General features: G+C 43.8%; 1 protein-coding gene across 1 annotated transcript in view; it reads right to left on the bottom strand.

Annotated features, from left to right (window-relative positions):
- The window catches only part of arhgef3 (Rho guanine nucleotide exchange factor (GEF) 3), a 376,120-nt gene that overhangs the window by 241,014 nt on the left and 113,453 nt on the right, over positions 1-21,653 (bottom strand). The window contains exon 2 of the mRNA XM_070895285.1: positions 15,829-15,895. Coding sequence (XP_070751386.1) covers positions 15,829-15,895 — 67 coding nt within the window. The remainder of the gene's footprint in view (positions 1-15,828; positions 15,896-21,653) is intronic.

Below are 21,653 nucleotides of genomic sequence, written 5' to 3'. Positions count from 1 at the left end.
CCACCTACTGCATGAGTTCCTGCAACCACAGTCATATTCACGGACAGTTTGTTGGCTATGAATGTCATTTTCATATCTTCACAATCTTCTCTTGGAGTAAAAAGTGTGAAGTAATGGAAGGATTAGGAAACTTTTAAAAGCCAGCAAAGAACTAAAAAAAATGATAGATAGGGAAGATAGATTATGAAAGTAAACTAGCACGAAATATAAAAACAGATAGTAAGAGTTTCTACAGATACATAAAAAGGAAAAAAGAGTGGTTAAAATAAATGTTGGTCCCCTAGTGGATGAGACTGGGGAATTAATAATGGAGAAAAGGGAAATGGCAGACGTGGAACAAATATTTTGTATCGGTCTTCACAGTAGAAGACACTAAAAACATCCCAATAGTGGATAATCAAGGGGCTATAGGGAGGGAGGAACTTAATACAATCACTATCACTAATGAAGTAGTACTCGGTAAAATAATGGGACTAAAGGCAGACAAGTCCCCTGGACCTGATGGCTTACATGCTATGGTCTTAAAAGAAGTGGCTGCAGAGATAGTGGAAGCCTTGGCTGTAATCTACCATAATTCCCTGGATTTTGGGACGGTCCCAGCGGATTGGAAAACCGCAAATGTAACGCCACTATTTAAAAAAGGAGGCAGACAAAAAGCAGGAAACAATAGACCAGTTTGCCTAACATCTGTCATTGGGAAAATGCTGGAGTGCATCATTAAGGAAGCAGTAGCGAGATATTTGGAAAAGCATGATTCAATCAAGCAGAGTCAGCATGGTTTTATGAAAGGGAAATCATGTTTGACAAATTTGCTGGAGTTCTTTGAGGATGTAATGAGCAGGGTAAGGGGGAACCAGTGGATGTGGTGTATTTGGATTTACAGAAGGCATTCGATAAGGTGCCACTTAAAAAGTTACTGCACAAGATAAAAGTTTACGGGGTTGGGGGTAATAGATAGAGGATTGGCTAATTAACAGAAAACAGAGAGTCAGGATAAATGGGTCATTTTCCAGTTGGAAAACAGTTACTAGTGGGGTGTCACAGGGATCGGTGCTGGGTCCTCAACTATTTACAATCTATATCAATGACTTGGATAAAGGGAGTGTAATGTAGCCAAGTTTGCTGATGATACAAAGATGGGTGAAAAAGCAAATTGTGAAGAGGACACAAAAAATCTGCAAAGGGATATAGACAGGTTAAGTGAGTGGGTAAAAATTTGGCAGATGGAGTATAATGTGGGAAAGTGTGAGGTTATCCACTTTGGCAGAAAAAATATCCACTTTGGCAGAAAAAATAGAAAAGCAAATTATAATTTAAATGGAGAAAAATTGCAAAGTTCTGCAGTACAGAGAGACCTGGGGGTCCTTGTGCATCAAACACAAAAAGTTAGTATGCAGGTACAGCAAGTAATCAGGAAGGCAAATGGAATGTTGGCCTTTATTGAAAGGGGGAGAGAGTATAAAAGCAGAGAAGTCCTGCTACAACTGTACAGGGTATTGGTGAGGCCACACCCAGAGTATTGTGTACAGTTTTGGTCTCCGTACTTAAGGAAGGATATACTTGCATTGGAGGCAGTTCAGATAAGGTTCACGAGGTTGATTCCAGGGATGACTTAGGAAGATAGGTTGAGTAGGTTGGGCCTGTACTTATTGGAGTTCAGAAGAATGAGGGGTAATTTTTTTGAAACATGTAGGGTCCCGACTTTGGTGGGCATACCACCCGTAGAACGCCCACATGCCGCCGAGAATTGGAATTTTCATGGAAAAACAGCTGCATACCACTGACATACCACCCAGCGTGACTTTGGTAGGTGACGGTATACATACCGTCCACCCACACCCTACAGACCACCCAAAAGTCCAACATTGGTAGCATACCGCTGACATACCACCAGAGCTGCACACTGTCTGAAAAAAGATGCTTTTATGCAGATAGTATGTCTGCGGTATGTAAACTACAATATTCCTCCCCGACCAACGATCTAGTCCTCCCCCCCCCCCCCCCACCCAGAGAGATCGAGTCCTCCCCCCCCCCGCCAGAGATCTAATCCCTCCCCCCGCCCGAGATCTAATCCCCAGAGATCCAATCCCCCCGCCCCCAGAGATCTAATGCCCCTCTAAAGATGTAGTCCTCCCCCCCTGAAGAGATCTAATTCCCCCCCAGAGAGATCTAGTCCCCTCCCTCCCCCAAGAGATTTCACCCCCCGCCCCCCCCCCCCCCCAAGAAAAATGCGGAAATAAATAAATAAATAGCAATAATTAATTTTATTCACACAACAGTCATATAAATAAATCAAAAACACTGCACAAAACAATTAAAAATCTAAATGTACCTGGAGACACCTACCTGCGATCTGACATCGGCAGTCTCTGGCATCCGGACTGCTCTTCTCCGGGGGCCCGGGGCGGGGGCACGGAGGTCGATGGAAGAGCGCGCACGCGCAGAACGCGGGACCCAGAGAGTCTCGAGTCCCAGACAACTTACCCTGCCCCGCCGGAGCAGACCATCCATTGCACTCCGCTGACGCACCGCTCAGGACTGCCCAGACCAATGTTACCAGCACGCCGCCCCAACAGTACTGGGGAGATTGACCGACCAGCTCGAGACCGCCGAGAATTGGACAGTCCACCAAAGTCGGGCCCCTAAGATAATGAGGGGGCCCGACAAGGTGGGTGCAGAGGGGATATTTCCACCCATCGGGGAAACTAAAACTAGGGGGCATAGTCTCAGAATAAGGGGCCGCCCATTTAAAACTGAGATGAGGAGGAATTTCTTCTCTCAGAGGGTTGAAAATCTATGGAATTCTCTGCCCCAAAGAGCTGTGGAGGCTGGGTCATTGAATATATTTAACGCGGTGATAGACAGATTTTTGAGTGATAAGGGAATAAAGGGTTATGGGAAGCGGACAGGGAAGTGGAGCTGAGTCCATGATCAGATCAGCCATGATCTTATTGAATGGTGGAGCAGGCTCGAGGGGCCAAATGGCCTACACCTGCTCCTATTTCTTATGTTCTTATGATTCGTAGGCTGAATAACAGTCTGACAAGCCATATTGTGAATGTTGCTACCATAGCCATAACCATCTTTATACCAGCAGATAGGGTGGTTAGTCCTAGTCCCCCAAATGGACTAAAGATCCTGGGGTCACGCAACAAAAACCATGGGTGACTATGATGCTACATATGAATGCTCCCTGGATTCAGTCTTCACAAGTCATCCACATCCCCAGCTGCTAAGTAAATCTTGCTCACTACTACAGGGTACCCTGCATATTATACCATGTAGATTGTATATTATGAATATACTGTGTGTCAACATGTTGTAACCAAAGAACAATTGTAGTTACCCACATGCACTTCCATTGGTCTTGAAATGATATTCCGCACAGAGAGCATTGCCAATAGATCCTTCCCTGGGAACACTAAGATCAACTGTGGCATCCTGACTATCATCCAACGTAGATGGACTCATCGCCGATCATAGATCCTTACCAACGGATCGATTACAGACCCAATCCAGGGCCGGACCGGAGTCAAACAGGGCTGAGTCATCGCCTGTACCCCTCTTCTCAATCTTCCTCGCTGCCATGTTCCACCTCACAGTCAACAAGCTCCCTGCTGGAGTGGAACTAAACTATAGCACCAGTGGGAAGCTGTTCAGCCTTCGCCATCTCCAGGCCAGGTTCAAGACCACACCATATCTCTGTCGCTAGCTACAGTACGCGGACGATGCCTGCATCTGCGCACACACAAAGGCTGAACTCCAGGATATAGTCAACGTATTTACTAAGGCGTATGAAAGCATGGGCCTTACGCTAAACATCCGTAAGACAAAGGTCCTCCACCAGACTGTCCTCGCCGCACAGCATCAAGATCCACGGCACGGCCCTGGACAACATGGACCATTTCCCATACCTCGGGAGCCTCTTATCAACAAGAGCAGACACTGATGACAAGATTCAACACCACCTCCACTGCGCCAGTGCAGCTTTCGGCCGCCTGAGGGAAAAAAAGTGTGTTCAAAGATCAGGCCCTCAAATCTACCACCAAACTCATGGTCTACAGGGCTGTAATAATACCTGCCCTCCTGTATGGCTCAGAGACATGGACCATGTACAGTAGACACCTCAAGTCGCTGGAGAAATACCACCAACGACGTCTCTGCAAGATCCTACAAATCCCCTGGGAGGACAGACGCACCAACATTAGCGTCCTCAACCAGGCCAACATCCCCAGCAGCGAAGCACTGACCACACTTGATCAGCTCCGCTGGGCAGGCCACATTGTCCGCATGCCAGACACGAGACTCCCAAAGCAAGCGCTCTACTCAGAACTCCTTCATGGCAAACGAGCCAAAGGTGGGCAGAGGAAACATTACAAGGACACCCTCAAAGCCTCCCTGATAAAGTGCAACATCCCCACCGACACCTGGGACTCCCTGGCCAAAGACCACCCTGTGGAGGAAGTGCATCCGGGAGGGCGCTGAGCACCTCGAGTCTCATCGCCGCGAGCATGGAGAAATCAAGCGCAGGCAGCGGAAAGAGCGTGCAGCAAATCTGTCCCACCCACCCTTACCCTCAACGACTATCTGTTCCACCTGTGACAGGGACTGTGGTTCTCTTATTGGACTGTTCAGTCACCTAAGGACTCATTTTAAGAGTAGAAGCAAGCCTTCCTCGATTCTGAGGGACTGCCTATGATGATGATGACGACGATTCCTGCAGTGGAGACCAGCGATGTGACTTTTCTCCTTTATAATAGGAATTATGCAGCTTCTCCAAGTAATTTACTTAAAAAATACAAGAAGACTGCGGTAACATTTTCAATTTGCCAGCTACACTCTTGATCCTAACCAGAAATCAGTCTAATGATTGATGAGTGGATAATAGTTCAAGTAAACTAAACATGTTAAATTTAAAAATTAAAACATTTATAATGTAAGGAACTACATCATGATTCTGTATACTCTTCTGGTGCTTTAGACACTTCAGATAAGCTTTCTAAAGGTAAAAGACATTTAAGGAACCAATCATTAACTCTTCTGTTATTTATTTTCTGCCTTTAGAAATACAAATGTTACTCAATGCTTATAAGACAAGCATCCAGGCAACTGTGGAGTATCTCTTTGAGCATTATATAATCTGCATGCTATCCCTTGGTGACATCATCTGCAGGCATGAAGTCAGATTCTATATATAACGCTGATGACAACCAGCTCTGTGCTGTCAGACTACCTGCCCAACACCGTCATCGATGAGTCACAGCTTCCTCCAATTGGACATTAGGAAGACTGAAGCCATTGTCTTCTGACACAAACTCCATTTCCTTGCCACGGATTCCGTGCCCCTCCCTGGCCATTCACTTAGGCTGAGCCAGTCCCTATAGAACTCTGCGCAGAGCTACAAACCCTCCAAGTTATCGGTTACCAAGACTACTTATTTACACATCCGCAACATTGCCTACATCCAGCCCAACCTTAACCCTGCCACTGCTGAAAGCCTTATCCGTGTTTCTGTCACCTCTGTCCAAAATGCAGCCATCCGTATCTTGTCCTGCATTAAGATTCTCTTGTTCTTCATCCCTGCCCTTGCTGATCTACATTGGCTCCCAGTCTGCCAATGCATACCAGTTTAAATTATCTTGTCCTCAAATCCCTCACCCTACCCTATATCTGCAACCTCCTCCAGACTTTTATCCTCTCCCCACATTCTTCATTCCTCCAACTCTGGATTTTGGAAATTCCCCTCTATTCCCCAGCATAGCCATCTCAGCCCTATTGTTTGGAATTCCCTTTCGAAGCACCTCTCTGCCTCTTCTCTGTCAACCCTTTAAGGACTTCTCAAAAACCCATCTTTTCAACAAAGCTTTCCGTCACCCCCACCTGATCTCTCCCACCACAGTTTAAAATCCATTCTTTTAACGATTCTTTCCGCTGTGTAAAATGCCTTGCAACATTTTCTATGTTAGAGTTGCCATACAAATGCAAGTTGTTATTATTGTTGTTTATGTTACTAATCCCTCGTGAACCAGTGTGTTAGGGCCAGTTTGCACCAAGGCCACCACTGGTGTAGCTCTTTGCTTACCTGCTAAGAAACCTGTAAGAGCAATTAAGTAATCAAATGATTTTCTGTTTATTGTCTCCCACCCATCACAGCATCCACTCAGCGACTTCTTGCAACAGCAAACTGGGATCAGGAGTCCGGTGTAATGCATTGCATCACTCCACGTGCATTGGCACGCCAACAAGCTGCACTACTGTCGAAAGTACAGGAAACATTAACTCAGCCACTGCACATTTTATAAAATCTAAATCTAAACTATTCCATGTCAACATGGAATCTTCCCTGTAGTAAAGAGTCACCAATTGGTGTCTTTTAGAGTAGCAGTGTTGGAGAAGCTTAAAGAAGCAACAATAACCGGCTGTATACTTTTAAAATTCAACTCTTAACGGTGCTGGAAAACTGGCAGAAGAGGATAGCCCAGCCTTACACACCTGCCATCAATGGAAGGGAAAATCAGGTGGGTTGTCTAATGGGCAGCCAATTTGCTATCACCAGTTTTCTGTCCCCGCTGAAGTTAAAAATGACCTCCAAAGAAATTGGGCCTGAATTTGTGGTGGAGGCTTCCCACGGGCAATAAGTCTACGCACCTACCTGATGGTTCTGGATCCATGGAGACTTGCACTCCTGGGCCTCTACACATAGGCTTGCATAAAGGCCCACAATCAGAAAGGGGTGTCATTACGCTTATGGGAATTCCATTTATATACGGAATCCCCATCAGCTTAATAGGAATCACCCAAAAATCATATGGTCACAACCTTGAAAATCATTACATGTTTAAAATTAATTAAAATACAATTTCATTAAACATGTAAAACAAAAACAAAAATTTTGAAGAATAAATTTGAACACTAAGTTAAGGGCCAAAAATAACAAACTTATTTTACAGGTTTTTAAATGTTAATGATTTAAAAAAATTATAATTTTTTTTTATCACTGGTAAAATAAGTTCTTAAACCTGCTTTTACCAGGCGCAAGAGTTTCAGGGACATTCGCTGGGCAAATCATGAATGTCCATTCCCCGGGGATGCGCAAGATCTGTCGAGAATCCTTGCGAGGTATTTATGGTCGCGTACACAGTCATAGGCCACAGAAAATCCAGGCCATTACATTCAATCTTCGAGAGCACTAGGAGTTCTGGGATGTAAAAAACATACAGCTAGAGACATCTACCAGATGTTTTAAACAGATGTTGCAGTTTGGTAAGAAGTACATTTTTCCATCAAAATACTATTTTGTAACAATATAAAAGGAGGAGAAAATGTAAGATGAAAAACATTGTTGAGGTTTAGCTAGTGCCGGATGAGAGAAGTAATCTTGTAATTGTTCCAGTTTGTCAGCCTTCCATTCACTCAGCGGTTGACATCAACAATTCATAGTTACAGAAATACACAGAGCTTTAGGCATTTTTTTGAAGAGTAATTCATAAATATTAAAGTTAAATGTCTCGTGGTTTTATAGTATATTTTAATTTTCAAAAGTTCATAATAAACAGCAAGATTTAGCTTTGGCATTTAAAAAAAAATCTAAATTACTAAATTTGTGAGGTTTGAATTTATTGTTCTACAGCATAGCATTCAGTCTGAAGCCAAGACACTGGCGAGTTCCCTAGGTTAATAAGATTTTCCACCTGTTTCAATAAGTTTCCATCAAGTTCTTATCCAGACCCATCAAAGTATTATTTCTTAACTAAACAAAATCTTGCTCCAATGACTATGTTATCAGTTAGGGTCATCAGAAGCAAGAATCAAGATGGAAGGAAAGGGAGATAGATTTCCTCATGCTTTCTGTTACTGTTGTGCAAAGTCCTGGCCAGAGCACTCTATTACCTCGCAAGGATTCTTGACAGATCTTCCGCATACCTCGGGAGCCTCTTATCAACAAGAGCAGACATTGAGAGTTGTGAACCTGTGGAATTCTCTGCCACAGAAAGTTGTTGAGTCCAGTTTGTTGGATATATTCAAAAGGGAATTAGATATGGCCCTTAAGGTTAAAGGGATCAGCGGGTATGGAGAGAAGGCAGGGGTGGGGTACTGAGGCTGCATGATCAGCCATGATCATATTGGATGGCGGTGCAGGCTTGAAGGGCTGAATGGCCTACTCCTGCATCTATTTTCTATGTTTCTATGTTTGACGACAAGATTCAACACCGCCTCCAGTGGGCAGTGCAGCCTTCGGCCGCCTGAGGAAAAGAGTGTTTGAAGACCAGGCTCTCAAAGCTGCCACCTAGCTCATGGTCTACATGGCTGTAGTAATACCCACCCTCCTGTATGGCTCAGAGACATGGACAGTGTACAGTGTACAGTAGACACCTCAAGTCGCTGGAGAAATACCACCAGCGATGTTTCCGCAAGATCCTACAAATCCCCTGGGAGGACAGACGCGCCAACATTAGCGTCCTCAACCAGGCCAACATCCCCAGCATTGAAGCACTGACCACACTTGATCAGCTCCGCTGGGCAGGCCACATTGTCCGCATGCCAGACACTCCCAAAGCAAACGCTCTACTCGGAACTCCTTCACAGCAAACGAGCCAAAGGTGGGCAGAGGAAACGTTACAGGGATACCCTGAAAGCCTCCCTGAAAAAATGCAACATCCCCACTGACAATTGCGATTCCCTGGCTAAAGACCGCCCTAAGCGGAGGAAGTGCATCCGGGAGGGCGCTGAGCACTTCGAGTCTTATCGCCGAGAGCATGCAGAAATCAAGCACAGGCAGCGGAAAGAGCATGCGGCAAACCTGTCCCACCCACCCTTTCCCTCAACGACTATCTGTCCCACCTATGACAGAGACTGTGGTTCGCGTATTGGACTGTTCAGCCACCTAAGGACTCATTTTTAAAGAGTGGAAGCAAGTCTTCCTCGATTCCGAGGGACTGCCTATGATGATGATGATTAGGTGTGCAGTGCCGGTGTCTGCCAGCGTCAAACACCCTGGTAAGTGAGCCAAACTGTAAGAGAAAGAAACAGGCAGCAAATCTAGAATTAGACAGATTTAAACAGCCATACTCATGTCCCGAAGAAAGCCGAACGAATTTGAAAAGAATTCCACATAAAAAGATACATTCTGAACAATACATTTTGCTATAAACTGTGGTGACCCTTTAAACGCAGTTTACAAGGTGTTAGATGAACTCTAGTGAAAAGACTGATCTGTTTAGTACTACTATTTTGTTGCAAGAAGCATTTTGCTTGTAAATGTGGTAAGTTAGAAATAGTTTCAAATGAACCTTGTAAATAATACATTAAAACAAATGTAAAATGAGTGCTCTAAAGTGTAGTATAGCAAGAGTCATGCCAGTAGGAAGCAAAGAAAAATCTACAATGGCGGTTTTAACCCTGTCCGCTTGGGGGAAACCGGTTGGGCAGTTAAAATCATCCGGGAGACTTATCTGCCGACATCCTGTCCATTCTCACAGTCCATTTTAACCTGTTCTTCCGGAAGCCTGTGGGGTCTCTCTCTCAATGTCACTGGGCCCGATTTTCTACTTTAACCAGTGGCTTGAGCAGAGAATCCGTTGTGACCTTCCTCTAGCTAGCAGGAAGAGGAGTCGGGGGCAGAAAGGCCCAAACAGCTCACTGTAAAAATGTACTCATGGGGTCAGGAGGAGCAAGAGTGCAGCTTTACTCCCCACGAGAAATGTTTAGGCGTTTCCTGCCCAGGGTTGCCCCCTCCCCATTCTCCAATCATCAGTACCATCCCGAAAACCCTGGTCAGCGTACGAGTGCCATGGACTGTTTCTTCGGTTTCTGTCGGTAGATTCCTGCCTGACATTCTGCTCACAAGACCATAAGAACATAAGAAATAGGAGCAGGAGTAGGCCATTGGCCACTTGAGCCTGCTCCGCCATTTAATAAGATCATGGCTGATCTGATCTTGGGCTCAGCTCCACTTCCCTGCCCAATCCCCATAATCCTTCGCTCGCTTATCGTTCAAAAATCTGTCTTTCTCCAACTTAAATATTTTCAATGACCCAGCCTCCACAGCTCTCTGTGGTAGAGAATTTCCACAGATTTATGACCCTCAGAAGAAATTTCTCCTCTTCTCAGTTCTAAATGGGCGACCCCTTATTTTTAAACAATGCCCTCTAGTTCTAGATTCCCCCACGAGAAACATCCTCTCTGTATTGTCGAGCCCCCTCAGTATCTTGTATGTTTCAATAAGATCACCCCTCATTCTTCTGAATTCCAACCTACTCAACCTTTCTTCATAAGTCAACCTACTCCCGCCTGTCGGCCAGCTGCCTCGTCTCACCAGTTTCGGATGGGCAACTTACTGGAAGCGTGCAGGCGAAGCCCAGGAGTTAAAATTATCCAGACACTTATCTCAAAGGGAAGAGGATCCAACTCGGTTATGGGGTTTGGAATAATGTGATAACTCAGGAACTGGAGAAATTATACAGGTTTTTGAACACCCCAAGAGAGTTACAGAAGTGTTGAATACAACACTCTTGTTTTCATTTAATTCAAGTTCAATGCCAAGGAAGAAACTGGTTCCAGATTTTAAGAGTACTATTGTTCGTTTAATCTCCTGGCTTTCAGCAATTCTCTGGTGCTCCACTCACCTGATTATAATCAGCTATACACAGCAATGGTCTGGATATTTTAGTGCTTTTGTAGTGTTGCACAGACAATGGGAGTATCCCAACAGCAAACATATCCAGGAAGCATTTATTTGATCACATCTACTATAATCAATAACTGATAGATATTCTGGTTTAATCACGCCTATTAATGTTTATCCCAAACAAAGTGGATAAAACTCCATAAAATCCAACATCACACAAGGAACAATTTTCCTGATCTTCATCTCCAAGGAATGCACATTTTCTAGAAGCAAAGATCAAGGAAAAGGGGAGGAGACTAATTTTCATAGGTGCCCGCCCTTTGACACTGCCACAAGATTTCCAAGGCTTGCTGAGGGTGGGACAAAGCTGCAGGCCCAATGCAGAGAAGTAAATGAGATAGGAGGAGACATGCCTGGCCTCCTGCCTCAATTTTCTTTATGTTTTTGACCTAGTGTCCACCCAATTGGAGAGGTGCGCAAAGAAACCAAGGGTTGGGCCTAGTGTCAGGACCCCACCCCCACAGACCAAAGGGTCGATGGCGATCCCAGAGGCAGCTCCAAGAAAAATAGTCAACATAGGTTTTCCTGTATCCCACGACATTAAGATCTGGTACCTTCTCATTGCAGCTCAGCCAGAGGGAGGGCCTTCATTGGTGGTGGCCCCGAGGCATGTTCATTTCCAGGGACAGGAAATAGCAAGAGTTCTGGGCTTGGACAAACACAGCACTTTGTTGGAGACAGAAAATTGGGTCCCATACAGAATTCAGTTTGTTTTTAATCTTTTGCGATTTTCAAAAGTTCTATTTTATATTTAACAGTCAAAGATCATGCCACTGGAAATATCAGCCAATCTTCCCTGCGGCATTATGCTCAAACATTTTGTCATGCAACTTCATATTGTGTCAAAAAGATTCATGAAGTCAGAAACTGGCCACTCAGCCCATCAAATCACATGAAGCATCTAGTCTTTCACAGGGCGCACTATATTGGCAGGGCCAGATGCAGTCGAACAGAGAGAGACTGTAGACCAGTTGAAGAATTTGGACGATTTCATTTTCACTGCATTTTTAAAAAAACTAGAGTGGTTGGCATTAATGAAATGAGATGCTGATCCATGGTAGATTATATTCTATAAGAGAACCTTGCACAGTACGAGGGACTGCTTGAAAAGTTATGGCTGAATTGGGACAGGAGGTGAAGATTGACCCTGGTAATTTACAGAGTGTGTCAGAAGGATTTTGCTGATACAAGAGGATTTTCTTCAGATAAGAAACAGAAAATGCTGGGAACATTCAGAAGGTCAGTCATAGAAACACAGAAAATAGGAGCGGTAATAGACCCTTCGAGCCTGCACCGCCATTCAATATGATCGAGGCTGATCCTCTATCTCAACACCATATTCCTGCTATTTCCCCATACCCCTTTGATGCCTTTTGTGTCTAGACTTGTGTCAGCACTTGTGGAGAGAACAGACAAGTTAATGTTTCAGTTAGGAACCCTTCTTCAAACAATCTGCTACAGATACCTAATTTGGTTGGCGAGATCAGCGAGGCAATGAAAAAAGCGTAAGTAGCAAACGTTGCACAATTGTGGAGGAACTCGTAGTACTTATGTAATGAGTAAAACGAAGAGTGAGAAACTAACGTGGGGATGAGAGTGAACCACAAATGAGTCAAATGATGAGCCTGTATGCCAACCCCACATATCAGATAACAGTGGTAACTCACTTCTTCCTTTATATACGTTTCTTTCTGTAAAAGCATTAAACATTTTCTTCATTTCAACTTTCAGGTCTTTTGAGTGTAACTTTTCCTCATGCAGAGATGAAATTCATGAATGAAGCAGCTTCTGCAGTAAAGATGCCTTTAAAACTGTCAACTTCACAGTAATAGCATATGTGCGGCACATTATGCACAGTGACTCCACAGTTCGCTGTGAGTTTCTGCTTATTTTAAAGGGATTGTGACTAAAAGAATTCTGCGAAGAATTCATGCGAAAAAACTGCATTTCTTAAAAAACTACAGTGGCTGATATTAATGAAGTGAAATGCTGGCCCATGGTAGTTTATATTCTGCACAGTACGAGGGAGTGCTTGAAAAATTACGGATGAATAGGGACAGAAGGTGAAGATTGACCCTGATAATTTACAGAATGGGTAGGAAGGAGTTTGCTCATATACAAGAGAGTTTTCTTCAGATAAAAAAACAGCAGTTCCAAAGCTGGAACGGTTGAGCCTAAATTGTGAGATACCTGGTGCTTTCCAGAATGACATATCTGCATACCCTCCGTAGTACCACAGCAGACCAGTCACTGGTCCTGGCCTCTTTGTACCCCTAGATTTAGCTAAAGCAGAGCGATCTCCAGATGCATTACTAGCGCATGCATCAATGATATATTTAAATAGATCATGTCACACTCACTATCTTGCTCTCATTTTCATGAATTAATTGTCATGAATTAGAATTAACTAGCAACTTTTCAAAGACATGAACAGAATTTGATTCCACTTCCAACATGAGTTAGCAACACAACATGTGGCACAAGCTCCATTTAACGATGCACAAGAACAGCTGCATGCCTCAGAACCTCTCTGGCAATAGTACAGGATATCCATGGGCACCAGTGTGGTGATGGGGTCAGACAAAGACCCTTTCATGTGGTGCCAGCAGCATCTATATTTCCTTGCTGCTGCACTGGTGAATATCATACAGCCCTGGGTTGGATTCAAATTCCTTGGCAACTGTAGTTACAAAATGACTTTCCTTCGAGAACAAACGCCAGTACGAAGAATGGTTTACTGCGCTGAAGTTCTTTTCACATGTGAACACAGATAAGTTAGGATATTGATAGGCAACTGCATCGGCAGACCAGAATGCAGGTTAAAATGCACCTGTCACAATATTCTTCTTGCCACAGATTGTGGCAGCAGTGTTACATTGAAAGTACAAACCTTTCAACATATTTTTCCACAGTTTCATAGTGCAGCTAAATGTATGCAACCTATTATTGTAGACTTGATTTAAGTGAAGCCATTAACCAGTCTAATGAATAGGGAAGTTTAAAAGCTGCACAGTGGGGGAAGGAGCCACCATCTCTTCTGGCCAATGGTGAGCTGCCTGTTCAACTTGCCCATAAATATAATTAATGTGGTTTCTTGCTCATTAGCCGGAGGTGAGAGATGGGGTTGTTGGGGTGGGGGGGCAGGGGGATGGCGGGTGGTGAGGAGGGCCAACAATCAGAAATTAAAGTTCTCACCCACGACTTTCAAACAATTGCTCATGATTAACAGGGAGAATTTATTCTTAAAGCAGGGGAATAGTCCAAATGTTTGTAAGTTATAGGTATCATTTGTAAAATAAAACTCTCCCTTGAATGTGTGAAATAAATCTCGTTCACTTCTGAATTTCTATTTCTAACACAATATAATCACTTGCATTTTTAAAATTCTTTGTATTATAAAATCCAGTTTGACTGGACAGGAGTTCACAAAAATATCTGGATGACTCATTTAGAATCCCAGTGACATTTTGAAATGGCAAGCAAATAATTGCAATGGGAGAAACTGCAGCTTAAAAACACAACACTGACACAGAAGCATTAACTCGGCTCGTTCCCACTCCTTTGTATCCCTCTGGAAGAATGCAGAAACATTAAACTACACCGTATAAAATTACTAAAGGGAATGAGAACAATTTTTTACATTATCTTTGTCCCAATTTTCTCCCCACCTCTCCTGAAGGCAGTGACTCTTACAGGATATTGATTGCCCTCTGGTACCTCACCAGAGTGGTCATTTTTCATGTGTTTCGTAGACTATTCAACCTTGGGGGGGGGGTTCAATCATGTCCTCATGAATCTCTATCTATGGAAAATTTCTTATAAGATGTCCACTTGTTCAGAGGTACATCTAGTGCAGATCTGGCCTCATTGGATGTTCAAGTGCCCACTTTCCAGCACGGGTCACTCTATAGTCAGGTGCCAGAATCCTGGTTGATTTCTCCCCTCTGTAACTCATGAATGCGGAGACCAGTTGTACCAATTAATATCAGCTAGCTTAGTACAAACTAAGGACTGAGCTGGGACCCTCCCTGGTCTGTATAACTCAGTAGCGTATAGGGTTGATGCATTTATCAACAAATCCATTGGTGGAGAAACATTATTTTAACATAAAATTGAAGTAAATTCTTCACATAGTCACTCCAGTTGTAGGCTTGTAAATTATGGAGCAGCGGAAAATAGAAACACAAGGTTACCTCACTGAAACAGGGCATTATTGTTGTCTATGTGCAGATTCTGCAGATTGTTCCTATTGAGGAACTTTGGAAGAGGATAGAGATATATAACAATATGAAAATATTTTTGCCATTGCATTTCAATTTTGTAGAATGTGTCCACTTGGCTCATTTGGTAGCATTCATCTCGAAGTCAGAAGACTGTGGGTTCAAGGCTCACTCCAAGACTGGAGAGCATGATTTAGGCCAGTGGTCCCAAAGCTACTGCCCGTAGCCCTGATCTCTGGCGATCTGGCCACGAAGCCCAGACAACCACGTCCTATTTGTGCTTATATTTCTTATTCTCTGGTTTGTCCAGTGGTCTGGAAGTTTGTTAAAAAATATTGTTCTTAGTGCTATTATCTCACTGGTTGATAAATCCTAAATCGAAATATCAAAGATCTGTTAGTATCCGCAACTTAATACATAGACGAATGAATGGAAACATGGACTTAAAGTTAATACATGGCTTTGTGACTGGACAGTATACATCTAAGCAATCTGCAGAGAGAACACTTGGATGCTGCTGATCTGGGCCATTGCAGTACTGAGGGAATATTGTGCTATCTGGGGTGCCACATGAGATATTAAACCATGGTCCCATCTATCTGTTCCATTGCTTCAGGTGGAGGTTAAAGAGTCTGTGGTACTATTTGAAGGGCAATGTCCTTAACAACATGTCCCTCTCTCAATCAACACCACCAAAACCAGACTAACTGCTCATTCATTTCATTGTGGGATCTTGCTGTGTGAAAGATGGCTGCAATGTTTGTTTGCATTACAGTCAATATATTTCAAATGAATTCATTGTACGTGGAACACTTTGAGACATTTTTGAAAGACGTGGTAAAGACTTGCATTTATTTAGTATCCCACCCCATATATCCAGCCTCTAGGATAAAAGTGTAGTCAAAGTCACCATGCACTTACCCCCTTGAAATTCCAGCCACTGACTGCAGAAAGCAGGGAGGAGGTGCTACCTTGCTGTAAGGTAGACCTGGGAAACAAAAAGAAAATAGAATGTTTACAATCAGAGCATTTTCCAAACATAACAGATTTAAAATCCAAAAACAAACAGTCTTTGATGGGATGAAAAATAGAGCGCGTCTGTATCTTCTTTAGCTGAAAACCTGGGATCAGATTTTTTAAATTCTTCAAATACCTCTTGTAATTTCAATTATTTTATGTGGCACTGAAATGAGAGCCCACCTTAAGGAGCTGCAGTGCACCTCATTTAATGAAGTGGAGAACACCACTGCTTTTCAACTTTGTAGATTCAAGATCCCAGGATAGATATTGATAAAAGCAGCTATATAGCACATCTTAGCTTCTAACTCCAGAAGTATGCCTATCATGGCATCCAACTGCTTCTTAAATAATTCTAATGTTTAGTTATTCTTATCCTACTGAGACATCCATTCCACATGTAGATCTCCCTTTGTCTGAAGGAGAATTTACCGTCATCAATGCTCAATTTGCCTTTTACTCGTCTGATCTGTGTCCCTTTCAGTTTTAATAATATTCTGGATCTTTTTTTTTTAAATACTGTTTATTAAATGATATACCTCTGAAAATCTGGAGTTTCACCTGTATTCTCTCATAATTCAGTCCTCTCACACTAGGGATCAGTTGTATGGCACATCTGAGAACTACCTCTGGCTAGGTCTGAATGGTTGCTTTGACTAGAACTGGGCTCAGTGCACAAAGCGTGCTATGGCCATAGCACTATATTGTTTGAGTATGACTTCCCCAACGTGTCATCTACAGTTTTGGTTAGATAGTCCAGCATCCATTTGCTTTGTTGATCGCTGCTGCATAGTAGTTGGACATGTTGAGTGCTGAGTCTGCTAAACTTGTTCAACTTCATTCTCAACTGGATCAATAATTTTTATCAAATACTAATATCACCTATTTTTTTCTCCTTACATGATCATATTAAATTTCACCTGCCACTGTTCCACATTTATATATTTTGTCAGACTCATTTTGTAGTTCCTAAGCTGCTTCTTCAGATTCAACTGCCCCTCTTAGTTTGGTGCCATCTGCAAATTGGATCAGTTTGAACAGCTTCTGAATCCAAGTTGTTAATGTAAATTAATACCCTAACACCGATCTCTGGAACACCTGACTCATAACTTCCTCCTGCCAACTCCAACATAACTCCTGTAACAAGTAGGAGGGTGGGAATGGGAGGTGAGGCGAGTATCAAGTTCACATGGTTGTGCCAATGTGAGACCTCGGGCATTTGAACTCCTGGGCCTCATTTCCATTTGACTGACGGGCTTCCCGCCCAGCTGCCAGAAAGATGGGAAAGGATGAGGTGCTGGAAGGAGTAGGTTATAGTGGAGTGAGAGGACAGGAACATGTTGTGACTTAGTGCCAAGGGCCACACCACCACTGCAGCGGTTTGGGTGGGGCAGGCACTTGAAAGCATAGCCAGGAGAGGAGGGTCATTAAGGGTGAATGTGTCACCACCTATAGGTCAAATTTCAATCAAAGCCAGGAGGTCAATACAATCATCTCTAATAAAGGTTGTGTATGGCAAGGGCCTCTTTCGTGAGTTTCTAGACATTCCGGAGGGAAATACGGAGAGAGATAGTGATTGCTGATCCGCTAGTGGGTGGTGTGACTGAGATGGGAAGGAGGCTCTTGAGATTAACCCTAGTGAGTAGGTAGGTCAGTGAGAGGATGGGGCAGCTTTTGGTGACTGCTCATGAGGAGGCAGCAAAGGATACTTCAAATGGGCCTTTGGAGAATGTAATGAAGAGACACAGAGATGGACCTAGAGCTGGAAAGTGGGATTAGGATGGATAGCATCTTGATGGCCGGCATGGACATGATGGGCTGAAATGGCCTCCTTCCGTGCTGTAAACTTGTATGATTCTATGACTCAGATGTCAATGGTTTCACAGCACCTTCGCTTGGACTTGCCCCAAAGCCTAAATGGATCATGTAAAGGAGTTTGATTTATTATAAACCTACAGTTTATTTTAATTGTACATGGGCAAACTAAGTTATTTACTGACTTTCATTTAAGTTACTAATTGGTTAAAAATGAAATGACTTTATTCCTGCTGGTTTGATGATGCTGCCTGCTTGGCTTCTTTAATTATGTTTGCTGCAGATTTATGTGGAATCTATTTTTTGTCCACTCAAAACAAAGAAAATGGATCCCCGGGGATGTAATTTAATATACTCAGGATTTTAATTGTTTTAAATCACTGGGAATATAAAATGATTCACTTTGATGTCAGAACCTTTGGCCACCGCCTGTCCACCATAAGTTGGGACCCACCCAAATCTCCGTTCCGAGCTACACCACTGCAGTGAGGGAACGAGAGAACAGGGAGTTACCCAGGTGTCCTGGCCAACAGTTAATCCTGAACCAGCAATACTAAAACCATTCAACTAATCATTTCTCTCATTGCTGTTTGAGCTCTTGATCTGTGCCAATTGACTGTCATATTTCCCCATACACTTCAAAAGTGCTTCATTCATTGTGAAGCATTTTGGGATGTCCTGAGGCCATAAACATGCAAGCCTGTTGTTGTTCCTTCCATTTTGTTTTCACAGATACCGGGACATACAGGCAGACCCCCAACGTGGCCTATTTCAAAAGCAAAATATTCTCTTGGGAGGAAGTTATGTAGGAAAATTCTCAAAAAGCCTGAAGTTGTGAGTTATTGAAAGTGACAGATTATTGTTTATCTTCACACATAGTTTCCATGGAAACTAATAGTTTGAGGTCACTTAATAACCTGTCAACTTTAAAAAACGATGTTTAAGAGCTGGATGTATATCTAGGGTATCACTACAATCAAACTTCCTCTGCCATACGAATCAAAAGCAACTTTGAATAGTGTTCAGTGGTTAGATGTACCAAATAGTGACAATACTGGCCAGTAAGAGATTTACAGCAAGCGAATGGGGCTAAATTTGATAGCCCCCGAAAACTGGCACGGGTATCGCAATTAGTCCGCGCCCGTTGAGTCCAATGCAGGCAGCACACAAACTTTGTGTTGCCTGGTAATTTGCATGATTGCAGGGTTTGAGAAAGTGCTAAACATGCTGTTCAGTGGATGAGCGGCTCAGCAGGGGGCCCAAGTTCGTGCGGGGCCAGCACCACTTAAAGCCAGCCTGCACCTCTTAAAGGGGAGATGCATTCTGGCTGGAGCAAGTGCTGAAAGCGGCTGGGGAAGACAACAGTGAATTATGGCACAACAGGGGAGAGGGCATGCTCCAAGGTTCTCAGATTCTGTACTGGAGGCCTTGGTGGAGGAGGTGGACAGGAGGACAGAGATCCTCTATTCACAGGAGTCCAGAAAGCCCTCTAGACCCGTGTATGTGGGTTGCACACCAGAGTCATGAGCCATGTTGTTAATCGATCGCCCTAGTCTCCCAGCAGCCATCCTCTGGTTTGGCGTGGTGGCTCAAATGCAGATGGCAGTGGCAGCAGGTAGCAGTCAATGCCAGAAGTCAAGCCCCGAGGACCTGAATGCAGTGCTGCAAAAAGTTCAATGACCTCACACGAGTGGTCAAGGTCAGTGACTTCATCTTCAAATGCATATCCCACCAACTGCATCACTGGCCTCACAAACTGCTCAATGAACATAGGAACAAGAGTAGGTCATTCAGCCCCCTGAGCCTGTTCCACCATTCAATGAGATCATGACTGATCTGCGATCGAACTCCATATACCCGCCTTTGGCACATATCCTTAATACCTTTAGTTAACAAAAAACTATCAATCTACGATTTAAAACTAACAATTCATCTAGCATCAATTGCCGTCAGCGGAAGAGAGTTCCAAACTTCTACCATCCTTTGTGTGTAGAAGTGTTTTCGAATTTCTCTCCAGAAAGGTCTGGCTCTAATTTTTAAAACTATGGCCCCTAATCCTAGAATCCCCAACTAGCAGAAATAGTTTCTCGCAATCTACCCTATCTGTTCCTGTTAATATCTTGAAAACTTTGTTCAGATCACCCCTTAACCTTCTAACTTCCAGGGAATACAGCCCTAATTTGTGTAATCTCTTCTCGTAACTTAATCCTTGAAGTCTGGGTATCATTCTGGTAAACCTGCACTGCACTCCCTCCAAGGCCAATATATCCTTCCGGAGATGTGGTGCCCAGAACTGCTCACGGTATTCCAGGTGTGGCCTAACCAGGGTTTTGTACAGCTGCAGCTTGTAGTCTCGTCCTCTGGATATAAAGGCCAGCATTCCATTAGCCTTTTTGATTATTTTCTGTACCATGCACCACACCCCCATCACTTACCTACAAACAATCTCTATCAAAGACATACCTAGCATTCATCGCCTCACCTCACCCTCACTTAGCACTGCTGCAAGCCTCACACCCACATTCCACAACTTGCATACACTGTCAGTTATTCAACTATGACAGGCCCATCACCCAAACACATTGCACCACATTCACGGACACATTTCCCTCTCTGTTGCAGGACAAGGCGGCGCATAGCCAGATGCAGCAGGGGCTACCCAGAGAAGGACAGGCCACCTGCACGACCTAACCCCCATAGAGAAGACTGCGCTGGAGATTACTGGAGTGGCTATCGCTGAGCCCGTGGCCAGCAGCGAGGCTGAAACAATCGAAGATGACAGTATCCTCATACCTAATCCTCCTTCTCACTCGCAGCCACCAGCTCAGATACTGACACTCGGAGTACAGCTTAGACATGGGATCTGCATGTGGTGAGAGAGCGGGCACGAGTGACCTGCAGCCAGGGCTGGGGGAAAGGGTAGCGCAGGCATGAAATGCTTGGTGCATTGGCAGGCCTGCCAGAAAGCCTGTGTGCAATGTCGAGAGGAAATCTCCGTATTGTTTATTTTTTCTTCCCACAGGAAAAAAGGTCCTAATAAACAAACAGTCATTTAGATTTAACACCAAGATTCCCCCCATTTTCAGTGGGTTTATTCAGCAAATAGCTGAACCATACTGACCAGGAAAGCCTCAGGCTCAATCTCTGGCCTGTTTGGAATAGGCTCATTTCAGCCAGGACAGCAATACATGCATTAATATTGGCCTCAGTGTCTTGGGATAGGTAAGCAAAAATCAACATGGGTTCCTGTTCCTGATGACCACCTCACAATGTGCACGTGTAAATATCTGGTGAGGACAGAGTCTGGCTCTCAACAGTCGAAGGGCCTCCTGACAGCCATTGTCGAGGCTCATACATGAGAAACCGCCCCTTGGGGAACGTAAGCAACGATACATGTAATCCGTGAAACTGTACCTCAGTGATGAATCAACACCTTCAGCAGAAAGGGGTGGCAAGAAAGTGAAACATTAAATTACATATCATCATCATCATAGGCAGTCCCTCGATACGAGGATGACTTGCTTCCATGCCACAAAAGGATGAGTTCACAGGTGTTTGAATGAAGGACCTAATATTCCAGGTCCTGAACTACATCCTGAAGGGTGGAAGATGCCTGTGCATGGCATATAGGACGTACACGGTACACTGAGAATTGTCTCCCCATTCAGCTCATTGCACCAACATTACTGCAGCTTGCAAGAATAGTCAGTCTGAAAATTCATTACTTAATTCCACGAAAAACAGTGCTTTGGTTCTTTCAGTATCTGATCCCTTACTGGGAAACGGAGGATAGCATGGTGACTGAAAAACTGCACTCAATCTGCACATCCTCGATGTCTTTATATTTTGTAAACAGTCATCAGAACATAAATACACAAGAGAAGATGTAAACTTCTGCAGTGGCCAATAGAGCT

This window comes from Pristiophorus japonicus, chromosome 12 (genome assembly GCF_044704955.1).
Source record: "Pristiophorus japonicus isolate sPriJap1 chromosome 12, sPriJap1.hap1, whole genome shotgun sequence".
NCBI lineage: Eukaryota > Metazoa > Chordata > Chondrichthyes > Pristiophoridae > Pristiophorus > Pristiophorus japonicus.
The sequence above is the reverse complement of the archived record's forward strand: the minus strand, read 5'-3'. Positions and strand labels throughout refer to the sequence as shown.